Genomic DNA, 18026 nt, shown 5'->3' on the forward strand with positions numbered 1-18026 from the left:
AGAATGCTTGGTGTCTGGTCGCGTCTCTGTGGTGTCTAGAATGTAATAGTGTGGTGAGGTCGCGTCTAAGTTGTAATAGTTGCGTTTGGTGGGAGCAGTGTTGTGAGTGTTTATTGAGTTCTTCCGTCTTTTGTATGTCGGCCAGGAGTTCGGGGAGTCGAGCTTCAGTTTGTCTTTTAAGATTGGCCCCTTGTTGTATGAAGTGGCCCCTGATGACACTTTTGTGGGCCTCCCAGCGGATCGTCGGGGAGGTCTGTTCGTGGGTGTTGTTGGCGAAGTATTCTCTGATCTTTTCCCCGATTTGGGCCGTGAGATCTGTCCTGGTAAGTAGGTAGTCATTAAGTCTCCATTTGGAGATCGTGGGGCGGAACAGCGGGGATTTAAGTTTAAGCGTTACCGGGGCGTGATCCGACCATGTCGCCGTTCCAATAGTCACTTCTGTCACTAGGGGTAGGTTGTAGTGTGTGGTGTAGAAGTGGTCTAGTCGGGAGTAGGAGCCGTGTGGGTGGGAGAAAAAGGTGTAGTCTCTTTCGTCAGGGTGGTGGGCTCTCCAGCAGTCGATGAGTCTGTGTTTGCGGAGTATGGATTTAAGTGATTGTAGTTGCTGGGTTGGGATATGGGACGTGCCCTGTGAGCAGTCCCAAGTGGGGTCTAGTGCTATGTTAAAGTCTCCCCCCAGTATGAGTACCCCTTCTGCGAAGTCTTGGAGTTTGCGTAATGTGCAAAGAAGGAATCGGTAGTGTCGTTTATTAGGGGCGTAGATGTTTGCCAGCGTATATCGTTGGCCTACGATCTCTCCCTTGAGAAATAGAAACCTACCCTCGTCGTCCGACAAGCACCCCCTCTCCTGGAACGGCACCCGTTTGTTTATGAGTATTGCTGTTCCCCTGGCTTTCCCTCCCAGATAGTCGCTGTAGTATCCCTGTGGGAAGTGGTGATTGAATAGTTTGGGTCTGGCTCCCTTCCTAAAGTGTGTCTCTTGAATCATGACAATCAAAGCTTTTAGGTTGTGGAAGTCTCTCAGGGCCCCTGACCGTTTTTCTGGCTTGTTTAGGCCCTTCGCATTAATGGTGAGGATAGTGAGGTGTTCCGGAATCAATGTCATGTCGTCTGGTTTGGGAGGGTGGGGTGGGGTCTCGACCTCTGACCACCTCTGGGTCCGTCCGCAGTGTGTGGAGGGGTCGGGGTGACCGGGGATGTGACGTGTTTGGTATGGGGCCAAAAAGAAGGGGGGAGGATGTGTCTGTGGAGGGTTTAGGTACCCTCCAAGAGGGACGTCACTCTTGAGTGACGGTTGGGTAGTGGCGTCGGGGAGCAGCTGCGCGCGTCACCACCTGTGGTACGCGTGGTTAGCTCACCTTCCGATTGGCGCCTAATGCCCTGGGGTTTTGGAAGGCTGCCGGGTTGTCTCGCAGCTCTCAACTGCGTTCGGTCTATCACTAGCGATTCTCTCTGATGTCGCAGCGATCAGTACCGATCCGTGGCGCCCCTGAGTGGCTCTTGTGTGTTGTCATTTCGTGTCTGTATTCCTCGCCTATAGTGAGGTCGGCCTCAAGGTCTGTAAGGGCGTCTGGTAATGGTCAAGTTGTTGGGTCAGTCGTTCGTCTCATGAGCATACATACATAAACAGATGGTTATAGATCAAAAATCTTAACAAGTTAACCATGTTGCAACAGTAGTATAACTATAACAGGTAAGGGTATAAACGGGAGATCCCACGTGTTGTGTGTGTGTGTCCCATTTGTCAACCAGTTGGCCTGGTGGCCATGATTCCAAGCCCCGGAGTGGGCCCCTTTGTCTGGGTTTCTGGGTCCCTGCCCTTCTGTAATCTTTACCCAGGGTGGTATGGGGTGTCGGGTGCGGTAGGGCTATCGCTCGGTGTTGCAGGTGTGTGTGTGTGTGGCCCCACCCCCCGAAGTGGTAGTAGTGGTGAGAGCCTTGTCCTCCCTTGGTAGTACCCTGTTCGGCTGGCCTCTCCTCTCATCTGCCTCCCCTTCACTGTACCCCCCGCAGGCTATGCATGTTAGATTCCTCGGGCCCTCTACCCTCAGCCCCGTCTGCATGGTGTGACGTTGACCCATCCCCCCGGGTGGGCCCCGCCGGTGTGGTCCCCCCCCTGCTCCCCGAAGTTCATCACAGGTCGGACGGCCTCCAGCAGCGGGGTCCCGCCGGGTCCACAGGCCCCCGCCTGGGCGACTGGCTCCCGTCGCTCTGTTAAACCCCTGTGAACGGCTTTGTAGTCCGGGTGGTCTATGTGTGGGGATGCAGGTTTCGGGAGACCTGCGTGGCTCGTGTGTGGGTAGCACCCCCCTGCCCAGGGTCCCCCCACCCCTGTTGCACTGTCTACCCCAGGGGCCTTCTGGTACAAGTAGGGGGTTAGTGAAGCGTATGTTGGCCTCCCTGAGCTGTTAACATGCCACCCGTGAGTTACTTTCTACCCACAGTGCCCAATGTCTATGCCCCAGGGTAAGTGGTCGATGAGGGTCACCCAGAGGGTGGTGTACTTGCGGTTGGGTGAAGGCTTTGGCGTTTCGGTATATCCGCAGGGAACTTTAATCATAGTCTCTTAAGGGCTGAAAGGGTCCATGTTGTCCTGTGAGGCTGTGTGGGCCTCCGGGCTGGCTGGCTCCCGCCGGTGCTGTGTAGTGTCTCTCATTGGGATGTCCCCGACGGTCGGGTAGCCTGCAGCCTGGTTCTCCTTTCCCTGGGGGGAAGAGGAGCACGCTGGTGGGTTTCCGGGGGGAAGGAGTAAAAGGCCATCGGGTCGGGCCACGTCAGTTGTATCGGGGGGAGCTGAAGTTCCCGTCGCAGGTCACTCAGATCTCCTTCGTTTTTCACGGTGAACGGGCCGTTGGTGGTGGTGACCTGTAATCCAGTGGGAAAGTTCCACCGGTACCGGACCTTGTTGGACTGCAGTACCCGTGTGAGGGGGCGCAGTGCTCGGCGGTACGCCAATGTTGCAGGTGACAGGTCCAGGTACAGCTGTATCTCTACCCCTTGGAGGAGAACTTGTTTGGCGTCTCTTGCTCTTCTGAGTATATCCTCTTTAGTCTGGAAGTGGGTCAGGCAGCAGATGACATCCCGCGGAGGGGATTCAGGCGGGCCTCGTGGTCTGAGAGCCCTGTGGGCCCTGACAAATTCAATAGGTGTAGGCTTCGGCCTATCTAAGAGGCTGTTGAATAACTCCCTGAGGGTGTCCCTTAGCGGGGTGGTTTGATCGATTTCCTCCGGCAGGCCTCTGATTCGTATGTTCTGCCTCCTCCTGCGGTTATCCAGGTCTTCCACGTGGAGAGCCATTTGGCGAAGTTGCGCCGCGTGTTGTTGGAGCATGCCCGTATTTGCGGTCTGCGCCGACGCCATGTGGTCGCAGTCCGCCTCTAGTTGGGCCATCTTGTGCTGGATACTTTGGATGTCTTCCCTGAGAGCGTGTAGTTCTCCTGTGATAGACTTGTGGAGTGCGGCGTTCGCTTCTTTCAGGTCCGCTTTGGTTGGTAGATTGTGGATCAAGTCTACCCAGTCTAGTTGCAGCGTCTGGGGACCTGAGGCGTGGGAGTCCTTGCCGGGGAGGCTCTCTTGCGGTGAGGGCGGCCGGGAGAGGCCCCAGGCCTGAGAGGCCTGAGAGGCCTGAGAGGCCTGTGTCAGGAGGTATTGGCGCATGCTGGTCGGCTGAGACCCCCTTGGGGTGCTTGCGGGTTGGTTCGCGTGCGAGGACCTGTGTGTCTTGCCCATTATTGCTGTCTTAGGTGCCAGTTAGGTGAGGAATATCGCTGAGCCGGCGGGGAGCTGTTGAATTGCGCCGCCATCTTTCCCGGCGTCCAAGCCACGCCCCCCCTCGACTATACATTTCTAACTTTGCTACTGCCATGTTGCCTGTTATATACATTTGCTGGGGACTGCTGTTCCCTATTCAATGCCCTCGTGGTTGTTACATTACCTGCGTGCAACACTTCAAGTACTACATTATCTAAAATGTGAATACTCAATAATTCCAATGTTAAAAGTCAAATTCTGGACCAAACTAGAAAAATTAACATGACTGATTTTATCTAATTTTTCTGTTCTGCTGTTTTGACCTGAAATTTGACATTCACTTTCACTTCCTAACATTCCTCACTTTAGTAAAAACACTGTTAATTATGAAAGTGATGGAATTTACAACTATTTTTCTTCTTCTTCTTCTTCTTGAAGATATGACCAATTGTAAAGTTATCTGACTTAATATTTAAAACTAAGGAACCAGGGTATTAAATGTGTTTACATTATTCAAAATTACATCTTGCCTTCAGGTTTTCCTCTCCACATGGCTGGAGAAACATTACACATGTGGCTCATTCAACAGATATGATTTTCCTATTAAGTATAAAACTACCCAACATGAAAATATAATTTATTTGCTTATTTTAGCGATTTCTAAAATGTTTCAGTTAATATATATACTTGTATTTTTTTAAACTGTTTCGATTGTTTTGTTTTTTGTTTTGTTAAAGTACATGATCCAGTACGTATTGAATATGACCGTCCTCGTGGGCGTGGATATAACAGACGAAAGGTAAGAGACCAAATGTGAAAACTGTTCTAATTGCAAACATTCCATTGCATAGATAACATAAGTTATAGGTAGAATACAATGGTGTTGGTAATGATTATAGTGGATAGTTGGTAATGATTATAATGCATTGTGCTTACAGCAAGGCGAAAAACACAATATACAACATGATTTCATACAGGTACTTTGATAAAAATAACTGTAGTGAAGAAGCTGCATATTGGGTGAGGTAAAGTGCCACAAGCATGCCTCTCCTGCATATTTTGTTAACCAAATCAGAGAGGCACCGCTACATAGCAATGTCTTCCTTTGTTGTGATGGCTGATGTTAGTCACAGCTTTGCCAGAGACTGGCAGATACAATCATACCCAGTCACAGGCCAGCAGCCAATAATAGACTAACATGATGCAGTTAAACTGATAATAAACCAAAGTAGTTACTAGGGGAAGAGTCGCTGCTCGTTCAGTTTATGATTGGCACTGTCACCTGTTGTGGACTTTAAAGGATTTGCAAAGCTCCCTCATGGGGACATCACCACTGAGGGGGAGGAGGGGACAGGTAAAGGTGAGTTTACTTACTTGAACCTGTCCCTTGTGGGCACTGCCATCTTGATCCGGCGGGGTCGTCTTCAGCGCCAACCTCGCTGCTGTACTCTCACGCATGCTTAAAAGTACAGCATTGAGATCTATGGGGGAGACCGTAGACACAGCCAATTCCCTGTCGCCATCACTGACCGCTGCAGCTATTGACTACTCAGCTTGTGTCAAAGAAAGTCGGGTGGTGGTGAAATACAGAAACAGAAAGTAGTGCGGCTTTTTTTTTTTTTTTTTTACTGTGTACAAAAAAAAAATGTTCATGACCGGCTGGGATAATTTCATTTTTATGAATGCTAACCAAAAATATAATGGTATGATCGTATTGCTGACATGTTCTATGCAAGTTCTGTTCTTGTATAACAATTTATCTTACAGTGTCCCACTACAATGTGAATGTCCACACTTTTGCAGTGTTTTTTTTTTTTTTTTTTTCCATGATGATTGCTTTTAACGTTTTCAGATAACAATATAAACTTTTCTCCTCAATTATATTTAATCATTTTAAAGAAACCTGCAGATTTGGAATTTGCTAACAAGAAGCTGACACAACAGAATGTGGGCTTCAAGATGCTGAGCAAAATGGGTTGGAAAGAAGGACAAGGACTTGGATCCAGCGGAGCCGGAATCAAAAACCCTGTTAAAGTGTATGTTGGAATAATCAGTGTAATTTGTTTGCTCCAGTCTATATTTCAGTATTTAAAACAATTACATGCACATAGCTGAAACTCAATTTATTTTTATTTGATAAACTTATTATTTTTTATTTTATTTTTAAATTTAGGCTTATATTGTTTTCATCTAAAATATGAAGAGGCTTGTATATTAAAGGAACACTATTGCATTAGGAATCAAACATAGAGAGCGAACGCACCTCTATGAGAAGACAAACAAAATGGTATATTGTGCCGCTACCCCTACATTTATAAATGAGGAAGGAAGGTATCACTAGAGAACGATAAATAATAAATTACTAAATTTTAACTGTACACACTAGTGTCTTTGGTTCAAATACTAAAGTAAATCGCACTCAGAAGCATAACCTTGCTTGTGCTGGATTTATTTAAAGAATCATTTAGATGGCTTTTGAACTCCGACAAAGTTGCTCCCCATAGTTCCCCTATTTGATTGGCTGATATCATCATTAGGGTGGAGTTGCAGCTGTAGAGAGACCCATATTGGGAGATGCCCAATATTCTAAATAGATATCTAAATACATTTTAACATGTGTTCCTTTAATTTCACAACTACTGTCTAGTGTCTTACTGTCGGTATGTTTATTTTATTTAGAACATATAGGAGCATTTTGCAATTATGTCTAATACATTTAGGGAGAACAGAGAGTGAGGGGCTTGCTCAAATAATCTTTTAGTCTGAAATTATATGGCTGTAGAGTTGAACGCTCCATACCTAAAGTATGCCTATAAATCTTGAGAATCCTGCTTTAAACAATGTGCAGAGTTCAACATCTTCTAATGTCATGAAAGGATGATGGTTCACCAACAATGCATTAGCGTAAGTATATACCTATGTCCCTTTGACTCCAAATTTTGCGTACGCTCCTGAATTAAAGGATCACTATAAGCACCATCACAACTTTGAATTATTGCACCTTGAGCCTAATCTAAGCTCTGAGAGTGACCAAGAACTTCGACAATTTGTGAAAATGACTGAAGCTCTATAAAAGAGTTCCCTCAGAGATATCAAGTATGCAACTGGCATACTCTGTTCCAGCTGTCCAGTAGACATTTTGTTCAACTTGTGGAGAGGAGAGGAGAGGAGAGAGAGAGAGAGAGAGAGAGAGAGAGAGAGAGAGAGAGAGAGAGAGAGAGAGAGAGAGAGAGAGAGAGAGAGAGAGAGAGAGCAGAGCCGAGCCTTAGCCCACTCATGATTAGGCTATAGTCCTGCCGATCGGTGCAGGTAGTCCATAGTATTTAAGTTGTTCATCTTGCCACAAAAATATTCTTGCATAATGCAAATTTATGCATATGACAGGTGCACTTTAAATCCCTAACTGTGAACCATTTGCACTCAGTATCAGGTTTCCAGCAGACAGTAGCGGTTGATTTTCCTCTTGGTTCACGTAGTCCATCTTGCACGTTCAAATAAGCGTTAAAATTCTACAGATTTCCTGGACTTTAACTTTCCATCCTAGAAGCATAATGCAAAAAAAAAAAAAAACACTTCCTTTCGGTTCTTTTTTTTTTTTTCTTTTCTTAAAAATTTTGATCAGTACAGAATCATACATTGTGCCTTTGCATAATAAACTAAACCGTATTTATTTTAGAGAAATCGCAAAAGAACTACCTCTTAAAGGAAGATGGACCCCTGAGAGTTCATTGGAATACTCTCCGAAGTGATACTGTTGCAATTGAATAGAATATGGGAGTATGAAAATAAAAAGCTATTCTTGGTGAATTTGACACTGAATAATATCCTCTAAAACTTTAAAGTCAAGAGGGAAACGCAAAGCTCTATCTAGAAAATTAAGCTTTACAAGTGAGGTTTACACTTGAAATAAATTGTGGTTAGTCTCCACAATTGAAATCAGTTTGATTTTATACCAATCTATAAATGGCAGACATAGTGAAGGGGTTAAAAAGAGAAGGTGAATGAATACCCTTCATGTTATGGGCTAAACTGTCTTAGCCATAGATATAAGGCGTTAAATATGAGATCATCTAGGTACCACTATCGGACCCTCTGAATCTTATTTTTGCAGCTGCTTGTGTCTGACAAAGTTTACACCCAAGGTTATTCGTGTGATTTCCATGGAAGAAGTTCTTAATGTGGAGGTCTCCACAATCCAGCACCACAGTCAGTAATCACTCATTATGGCCTTTAGTCAATAGTAAGCAGTTGCCCTCCTCTGTGGAGATTGCTGTATTGCAGTTATCCAATGTGTGTTTTTTTTTTTTTTTTGTTTTTTTGTGGCAAGGGGGCACCCTCAGGGCACTCTAGTGCCAGGAAAACTAGTATGTTTTCCTGGCACTAGAGTGGTCCTTTAACTTATGGTGAGGAAGCACCTGTCTCTCTCATGTTTTGGAAACCCGTGTTTGGGATCATATCTGGCTGTTTTGTTTTATTTATATACAGCCAGTCTTGACATTGACTATAACAGCAGGAAGAAAAGAACATCAGAATTTTGACAAATACCAAGGAATGCAAGAAGAGCTAGAAAGGATATGAAAAGTGAAGACCGTACTATTCCTAGTTGTGATAGGCGCACTCGGGACTGTGACTCCTAAGTTGGAGGAGTGGCTTCAACAGATTCCAGGTGGGACATCTGTGATTGCTGTCTACAAAAGTGCAGTTCTAGAAACCGCTAAGATACTGCGCAGAACCCTCAAACTTTATCGTTATCCACATTAGCCTTACGGTACTGATAGTGTTTCGAGAACTTTTAAAAAGGTCACTTTTGGGTTTTCTCAGCAGTGATTTATTTTTTGTGTGTCCACATAACAGAAATGTTATGGATGGTTTCCCAGTTCAGCTGTGGTTCTCTTTAGCTATTAAAGAGTTGTCGGAGCTAACAGTACGTGAGATGCTGTTGTCCGAAGTATAGCCAGTCCTTGAGTATTTTAAAAATGTTAAACTTTTGAACTAACGCAAATATTTTTATCACACAACGTGAGGCCAGATTAGAGTTTACAAAAAATACAATAGGAGAATAGACAAAAAAAAACATAGAAACCTCAATAGCTTGCGCTTTGTTTTGTCCCCGCTCAGGTCTCACAATAGTTTTTGCTCACTTGTGGCATTGCAAAAGAAAATCTATATGATTTGCATATCAGACACTGAGCACAGTTTCCATATCTGCATTACCCTTAAGACCGGAGGGCGTACAATTACGTCCTATAAAAAGCGGAGTTTTGCGCGGGCTGGGGTGGCCCGAAGTGATAAGGAGAAAACATTGAAACTGCAACTTAAGAGGGCGGAGTGTATGTCGGCAATTAGGTGTCAGTCCTGTCGGTTCCTGGGTTTGAAGGGGGTGATGTTACTCACGACCCAATCAGCAGTGGTGGAAAGGTCCGCTTGCGGTGCTGGGATTTCCAGTGTCCTTAGGAAAGCTGCACAGTCCGATGGGCTTGAGGCCTTGTAGTGTGTCCCGTTTTTGATCACTGTGATAGCTCTGGGGTAGGACCATCGCTACGCCAGTCCAGCATTTTGAAGGGCTTTGGTGATTGGTTGCATAGATTTTCTCCACAGTAACGTGGTTCTGCAGAGGTCCTGGAAAAAGGTGAGTGTATATGATTCAAATTGTAGAGGCGTTTTTCCCCTCAGGGCTGTGAAGATCTTTTGTTTGTCTGCATGGGACTGACAGCATAATATGATATCTCGAGTTGAGGTGGTGGGCGCTTGAGGGGATTTGGCGATGCGGTAGACTCCTTCAAAGGAGAATTGCTTGGTTGATCGTGCCGGTAGTAGGAAGGCGATCAGGCGCCGGACAAAGTGTGGAAGTTCCTCCGGGGGAAGTGCGTCCGCAACCCTCCTTATCTTGATATTTTTGCTCCTACTTCTGTCCTCTAATTGCTCCATTCTGCTCGACAGATGTGAGTAAGAGGAGCTGAGGTGGTGGACGGTGTCTCCCAGGTTGTCCATGTCCTGTTTCAGTGAGGTTATGCCGGCCTCTGAGGTGTGGAGCCTGGTGGTCACCAGTTGCATCTCATTTTTCACTGCAGCAATGTCTGTTGTGAAGAGTTTCTGCATGTGTAGGAACAGGTTATATATGTCCCCCTTTGTGGACGGAGCGTCGCTGTCCTTCGACAGCAGGGACCCTAGGTCTGGGATGGGATCCTCCATTGGAGTGTGTTGGGCCGCAGGCCTCTGGAGCACCGTGTATTTTGTGCGCGGCGCCGTGGCGAGCTTTTGCTCGATGTCTTGGCCTTCTCTACCCACCGGTTGGCTTAGCCTTGGGTTTTTCCGACCCATTGCGTCGTCGGGGGATTATGTGCGCGGCAAACGAGTCGAGGGTTGCCTCGAAGCTGCAGTCTCGAGTGAGCCGTCGGGCTCCCGCGTGGTAGGCCCGAGATCCTCTGCGCCGGGTATTGGAGGTCGCCGGGAACAAAAAGGGCATCTGCGTGTTCAGTGAGTCCTCCCGAGTGTAGCCCCGGGTTTGTTGTGTATGTGTGGTGGCTTTCTCTCGTTATAATTGAGGATTTTGTCGATGAGTTGGTCGGAGCCGTGCTGAGTAGCGTCCGTCTCCGTGTGCTGCTTAGCTCCGCCCCCTTAAATTTATTTTTAACCTGTCCTGTTATATAAGATAAATTTAGTTCTTGCAGTAGTGAAGCACATCTCTAAACTAACTCAGTGTTCATTTATTGTGGTTCCAAAGTTAATAAATATTTTAAGTTTCCTGGTCAAGCCATATAATACCATATGCATTTAAATAGCAAACAAGCAATGAATCAGCTGTGTGGAGTCAATCCATTTAGGGGAATTCTATGGCCAATGGGTAATTTTTGTCAGTGGATGTGTGAACTTGGGATTTCATTACAAAAAGCACAATTAGATGGGAAAGTGATTTGTTTAGGCTTTTTAAAAAAGGGAGTATCCTCTGACTTCTACTTTACAGTCAGAAAAACCAACTTTGCATTCAAGGGTTTCCCCTTCTATATACTCTGCATGTTCTACTCTGAAATTATCCATCTTATGGGAAACTATTCTTCAAATATGCCAATGTCTCTGTAGGACACTGGATTTCCTTGTTTTGAGTACCAAAAAGGCAATTGAAGAAATTTTTTTTTATTTAAGAATCCATTATCCTTGGTGTTGATATAAAAGATATCGTTGTTTGCCTGATCCCTATATTTCCATCCTCAACACAATCGCAGGGGTAATCTTTCTCATCCATATCGTCCAAACTAGGCCTACTTTACAATTTAGTGTCTGTAGCCAATCAATATTGTTTTCTAACTTTTAGCTGGGATTACACTACAGTTGTCAAAGAGATCACAATTCAAATTGCACAAACCTTTATTCTGGGGGCAATGATGCCAGCAGAAAATAGTATCCTCATAAAATTGGGCCTAAACCTTTTGTTGTTAATCTCTGTATGTCAAACTTTATGGGCCGATTTTGTTTGACTTGACTTCATAAATCGAGATTTAGGTAGCAGGTTGTCCATGTCTGATGTAAACACACTGGTTGCTGATGAGGCCAATGCGGGACAGGGAGATACATCCACAGAAGCTGCAAGGGAATATCTGGTCTGACTTTGATGCCACAATACACGGTCCTGCTTCTGTTTCTTTTTATTCTCAATATCTGCCCTGTGTGCGTTCTCGAAGGAGGAGACAGCCTGATGAATGGTGTGTCTCCAAGTTTAATGACAAACTGACACATTTGGTTGGCTTTTTGACTGCATTACAAAATTGATAAGATAAAAGGTTTTACCTGTTATGTTCCATTTAGACATTTAGTGCAATGTGTGGTTGTTTTTCCTTTTGTTTTTTTTAAGGTACATGTAAACAAACTTCATAATGTAGATATTGCCTGACCTTTAAAGAGAGATGATTTATTCTTTCTCATTCTCGCTCCTCTTTTGGCTGGTTAAGAATAGATGGTTAAAACACTGATTAGTTTTGTATACCCCACTTTAAAATCTATCCACCACTAATTCCTTTTCAGATTTTTTACGATTTGTGTTTAAGAGACTTTGATTTACAACTAATTTTGAAGGAAAGGAGGACGACATTTTTATATACAAGATTGTACCATCCGCCATGGCTGCTACTTTCTCCGTTTATTAAAATTAGCAATAAATGTTGGCATCGGGTATGGGGTGATCTGTCTTAGCCAAGGTTACCCAGCTTATTCTTATTCTCTGGATCACTTCTATCATATATTATTCCATTTTCCCTCCATGTCCCTATTGTGTTATAGGATATGTCTTGAAGTACATTTTGCAGCAATCTGCAGTTTGGGAACAGACATTTTGGTTTCCAGCAATTAAAATATTGGTTTAACACTGGCAGCCTTTTGGCTCTACGAAGCTTTTCACATACTAATTCATCCAGAGACGTGGACCTTTCTCCTCTTGTGACCTATCAAAGATCTGACATGGGCTGAAAATAAACTCAACTCCAAAATTTGTCTTGGAAGCCTGAAGAGCCCTAGCCCAACATTGGAACCATTCCACTTCGAACAGTTTGACTGAAGTTAGGAAAATGGAATAACTCACTGCCCTGTTACATATACATAACTGTGGTTGCAACATCCTGTGCTCCCAAAGGGTGGTTGCTGTGGATCTTTCCCTACTTTCCTACTTCTCTTGTGCTTCTCTTTTACTTTTAGCTGCACAAAATGCTTGAAAATGTACTCGGTTTAATAGCATTGTCATTTGCTGATATAGTTGACTTTTTTTCTTTGTTTTTGTCGTGCAGAAAATATACATATGTCTATTTTGCCATAACAGCATAAATAGGCTAGAAACAGGTATACAGTTTACAGGGATATAAAACAGCATGTGTTTGTTAATATCATATTATATTCTGACATGTGTGAGAGTCAATGAGTGATTATGAATTAAACAAGACATGACAATGCTCATGAGGATAAAACATTAATACCAGGAACAGCAGTATGGTCCCAAGTCTAAATTCAGAGATAGAAAGTTAAGACTGTGATTATTGCTGAGGACTCTGAACCAGGTTCACAGAAAACCATGTTCCTTTAAACACTTACAGGGACTGCTGCGTGAGTGAAATGCTGACTGTGTATAAGTAGCATGATATCCATGTGGGGGAAATCAACATGCAGGTAGTAACTCTGCGCATTTGGTCCTGTCACTGGTGTGACAAATTGTTTGTTTTAAGTTTGGTACTCCTAAGGGGGCAATGGGAGGGGGAGGGAATCTGGCATAGATGGTAAGTCTGGTTACCCTCAAGGGAGACCCCGGATTATTAGGTAAGTGCAGTTAGAAGGCCCTGTCAATCGGGCTAAAACTATAACGGAAACTTAAAAATTATTCTGAAACAAAGCAAACAACCTCATCTTTGGCATCTAAATAGGTAGATTAACAATGTTCACATTGCAGAGCATATAGTGTTTATGCCTCGTCTTGCGTCGCTGTTTCGGTTCTCGGGACGAAGGGTGTGAGGGTGTGAAGACTGAGGCCTGTGTGTCAGCGGTGTTGTGCCTGCTATCAGGCCCAGTGTTACAAGGAAAGTTGGAGCTTCAGTAAGTGAGGTGAGAGTATGGGTAGCTTATAGTGATCCCGGGGCTCCTGATCTGTAGCTCACGTTGGCTGCACATAGTTGTTGCATTACTGGGTAGAGCGACCTGCGCCACTGAAGGATGGCCCTCGTTAGGTCATTCCCTTTTTCTTGGGACAAAATGCATTGTAAGATGACATCACAAGCTACTTGTGGAGGGGTTCTTGAGAGGCCTGAGACCCGGTATACTCTGTCAATGATCCAGTTTTCTAGCCACAGCTGTGGGTAGTATAGTTGTCAGTAGCCTTCTCATGTAATACGGAAGCTCTTCAGTTGTGACACTGGCTGGGATGCTGTGGATCTTGAGGTTATTGTGTTGGTGACTGTTCTCTAGGGCATTCAGGTGCAAGGAGAGATTGTGGTGTGATTTTTGCAGCTTGTGGTGTGAATTTTGCAGCTTGTCTTGGACATTTGAAAGGTTAGTATTAACCTCTATTATGTCATCTTCCGTAGCTTGTACCCAGTCACTTATGGTTTGTAGATAATTTCTGAGCTCTGCGAGGTTGATCGCCAGCATTTTGTGGAAATCGTGCAGCAAGATCCGCAAGTCTTGTTTGGTCACCGGGACGATCCATCTAGGGGTGCTGGTGGTATAGTGTAGAGGTCGACTCTCTCCAGCTGTTCGGCATGGGCAGTACAGTAGTGGCTGGATGGCCTTCTACTAAGGCTGTTTTGAGCCGTACAGGCCGTTGAAGTATGGCCCGATGTCTCTACTGCCTGCTTGCGTGCCGGTTTTCTGGGAATGTCGCTCCCTGGCAAGCATTTGTCCCACCAGTCTGGGTGGAGATCCGGCTGCGTTTTTAAGATCAGTGTCTGTAAACCCCATCGTGGAGTGCCTCCCAGTCAGAGAGTGCTTGCCTAAAGGCCCTAGGCTTGCGTCTCCACTTAGGCGTTGTGGGTTTCAGACAAAAGGGCATCTATCGATGCAGTATGATTCTCGGAGTCAGGTAAGGGGTTGATTGTTTAGATGGTGTTTGATTCTTAGGATTTAGGCGAGATAAATAAATAAAAAAAAATTGAGCAGGAGCTGCCAGAAATGGGGTCTGTGCAGCTCGGTAGTTGGCTCCGCCCCCCCCCTCCACCTTTGCCCATTATGCCTAATTTTTTTTTTTTAACCTTACTGTTGCTACTGCTTTTTGACTGCATTGTATTGGAAAAAATCTATACATAAAAAATGTGCGGCTATTGTAGTAAATTCATTGGTCATCTCAGGGGAAATTCCTTCAAAATTTAATCAGCCAAGTGGATTTGCTAACCTTCACTTTAGCAGTCTTGCAAACATCCTCTCGGGCAAACTCTAATTCCACATTCTCTTGTGTGTGATTTCCTTTTTATACTATATGCCTGTTGCACACACAATTTACAACACATCCCATTTCTAGTTGTTGTTTCTTTGTTCCTGCATCCTTGTTTGTCTCTGGATCTAATGTTTTACTGGTTCTCATCAAAGAAACATTTTTGATATGCTGTTGCTATCTTTCTGACATACAGACCAGAACTGTGCCTCTCGTGTTTAGCTTGTGTGTCATTACTATTCACTCCATTTGAAGTGTGTGTATGTATCTAATGTGTATATATCTTGTGCTAAATCATATTACATGCCAATCACTTTTGAATGATGTAAAGGGTACATTTACATCATTGCAAACTGTGTCTTAAGTTTTTACTCAATGCACTTTTAATAAAGTTATTGCCAGCTGATGTTGGCTTATGTATACAAAATACTGAGCAATAGTAACAAGTGTAGGCTATTCTGTAGCCAAAATTCTGACATGTTTTCATATCTGAAGATGTTGAGTGGTATTTTCCGGATTTTTTGGAAATCTGATGAAGGCACTGCAATTTCCAGAAATAGTCACTGATTTTAATGAAATTTTTAAATGTAATTCTTCTATTTATGTTCATTTTCACAGGGGCTCAGTCTCTGGTGGAGAGGGGTTAGGTGTGGAAAATAAAGATAAAGAAGGAGAACCCCAAGGCGACAACTTTGATGTCTTTCGGCAAAGAATGATGCAAATGTATAGGCAAAAAATGGTCAAATAAGTAGGTAAGTTGCTCGTTGCCATCTCCGAGAATGAAATTGTTTGCAGATGAGACTGAAAGGAGAAAAAACTGAAGTATGGATATCCACAATTTAATTCCTTTCATTGGTTGCTTTTGAGAAGGATTGTTTATGCATGGTGCCATAATGTACTCTGTGCATTTGACCGTATCTCCCACTGTAATCCTGTTCTTTTAACACAGATGTGGGTGTAATCGTGCCATGTAAGATAAATGCGTGAGGTCACTTGCATTTAGCGCACCTTATTCAAGGTAAAAGTGGCCTAAATCTAGAAACCTCCATTGCATCCATTTTGGGTTTTCTGGAGACATTCTATTTCAGATTGCCTAATGCTTGTGGAGGCTGGGTGAGCAAATTCCCCGTTATTTAGTTAAAACCCACTGGACATATTGTACGTACAGTGTCAAACTGCAGATTAAAAACACTGATAGAAACGTCTGAGATGCAAAATGCTGGTTTGCAAGTGCTGGCAAAGATTTTGTATTGTCATTGCACCAGCATACTCCAATATCTTGTTGACATGGTTGTTGGAGCATTTTAAAGCCAACAAGTTCTATAGCGAGTGCAGGCACTTTGTTCCCTCTTATCTTCTCACTCCGTTTCCATTCAGATGTGGTGGTTTCTTTTATCTCATTGCTCGCATTTTGGTGGCATCACTAGCTACAGTTGTAGTTGAAGATTATGGGGATCTTGGAAACCAACCACGATGTTTCTTTTTTTTTTTTTTTTTTGTGAAACTACAAATGACTGGATGTTTTTGGAAAGAAAGACAAGTGTGAAAAAAAAAATCAAGTTTGTTCTACATGCATTATATATGTGTAGTGCATTTTAGAATTCTTTTGCTATTTGTGACAATAATTCTTAAGCAGTTTTTGCTTAACACACATTACCGCTTACTACGTTTATTTCACTGGTTATATAGAAAAAGCAAAACATTCTTCTACTTCACATGTTTTAATTTGCTTTATGGCTTTTAACGGGTCTAGCCGGAGGGAAATTACGACTCAAACTCACATACAGGTGATGTATCGCAAAAGTCACCTTTTTGGTGCTAGAGCAGAACAATACAGAGTTATGCACTCTAGTGCTTTGCTTCTATGGTGCCATCTTTTTTTGGGTTTCACAACAAGATTCCTTTGCAGAATTCCACCCTCACATTTTAGTGAGTTGTTGAACCCGTAAAGATGTGAGATGAATGACTGCATTATTCACAAAGCCTTTCATTTAGGGGCGGTGGAATATTTGCAGGTTAAACTTTCAGAATGCCAAAGATCTTGTTCCAAAAGAATTTTGGGGATTTTTTTAAAAACATTTTTGCGGTGTATTTTTTTTTTTTTTTTTTTTTTTTTAATCCTTTCAAATTTGGCACATTTTGAGGATTACAATACTTGTTACAAGCAAATTTGATATGAGAAAGGAATGTTGCACCACATCCGCTTTTTACGTGTAGTGCCAGTAATGCTGTATGCATCTGTATGGGACCAGATCACATCATTAGATGTCTAAACTATTTTTTGAATGCCATATTTTTATTTTTTTCCTTTCTAATGGAAAAATTGTTGTAAAAAAAAAATGCAATGGGCATTATGTTCCCATTTGCCTGGATTTTGCAGCATTGCCCTTAATTGCAAGGAAGGCATTTTAAAGGCTTGAACTTTGGTATTTATATATGTACAAATACTTAACTACTATTCAGTCATCAACTTCCTTTCTTTTTCAGTTTTGCAGACGTCCCGAAGACCACCACAATTCGTGAAATATTTCTGCTTACTCAACATTTTAGCTTGTATTTTGTTTATTTTTACAAATTTTTCATCAATGTGAATACTTGCATGACAGTTATGCAGTTAACGTAGTTATTGAATAGGTACATTTATCATTTTGTTTTATGTATTTTTTTTTTTTGGCTTACAGTTCTTAACAGCGTAAACGGTTCCAAATGGATTTAAATTTGCAATTGTCTTGACTGTCTTTTATCGACGTAGAAACAAAAGTCAACTGCCCATGAATGTTTATTTTTTTTTTTTTATTCTGAAGTAAATGTGTTTTTCTTAGTAAAGCTATTCAGTTGTGTCAAATGTATGAAACGTTGTCTAGCATTTAAAGTTAACTGGGTGGGTAGATCCAGGGAAAGGACCCATTTGCATGTTCTGTTAAAAGGGTCAATGTGGAATTCCTTTTGCATATAAATGGTTAATAGTTTTTTTTTTGTTTTTTTTTTGGTGTTGTTTTTCACATTGTTATTCCAAATTACCTGAAAATAAAGTAATTTGAGAAAAATATTCACTTGGTTTGTCTCTTATTGATTGATGTTGGTGTATATGCATTGCTCTATTCTGTATTTAAAAACATTTCAATGATAACTGGTTTAGCTATGCTGTCTATAAGAAACTTGTAAGTGAAGCATTACAAATTAGGTTTGGTATGTACAGGGATGATGATGTTCCAGTGTGTAATATAGTGTAGTAATGGATAACTTTTACTATATTTAGTATACTTGGAGCAAAGTGAAATTTTTTGGAATTGTCACTGAAGTCACTTGAGTAAGGGATGGAGTAAGGATCCCAGACACTAAAGCTCTAGTAATTACACGTCTTCTTTAATAAACA

At 42.9% G+C, this 18026-nt stretch overlaps 1 protein-coding gene across 6 annotated transcripts in view; it reads left to right on the plus strand.

Moving 5' to 3' along the window:
- SUGP2 (SURP and G-patch domain containing 2) overlaps positions 1-17699 on the plus strand; it is a 39942-nt gene extending 22243 nt beyond the window's left edge. For all 6 annotated transcript variants that reach the window (XM_063455377.1, XM_063455380.1, XM_063455381.1 and 3 more), the window contains 4 exons: positions 4488-4549; positions 5650-5786; positions 15269-15402; positions 17138-17699. In XM_063455377.1, the coding sequence (XP_063311447.1) occupies positions 4488-4549; positions 5650-5786; positions 15269-15398 (329 nt within the window). In that variant the 3' untranslated portion in view covers positions 15399-15402; positions 17138-17699. The remainder of the gene's footprint in view (positions 1-4487; positions 4550-5649; positions 5787-15268; positions 15403-17137) is intronic.
- Positions 17700-18026: the final 327 nt, after the last annotated feature.

Source organism: Pelobates fuscus, chromosome 5, assembly GCF_036172605.1.
Source record: "Pelobates fuscus isolate aPelFus1 chromosome 5, aPelFus1.pri, whole genome shotgun sequence".
NCBI classification, from domain to species: domain Eukaryota; kingdom Metazoa; phylum Chordata; class Amphibia; order Anura; family Pelobatidae; genus Pelobates; species Pelobates fuscus.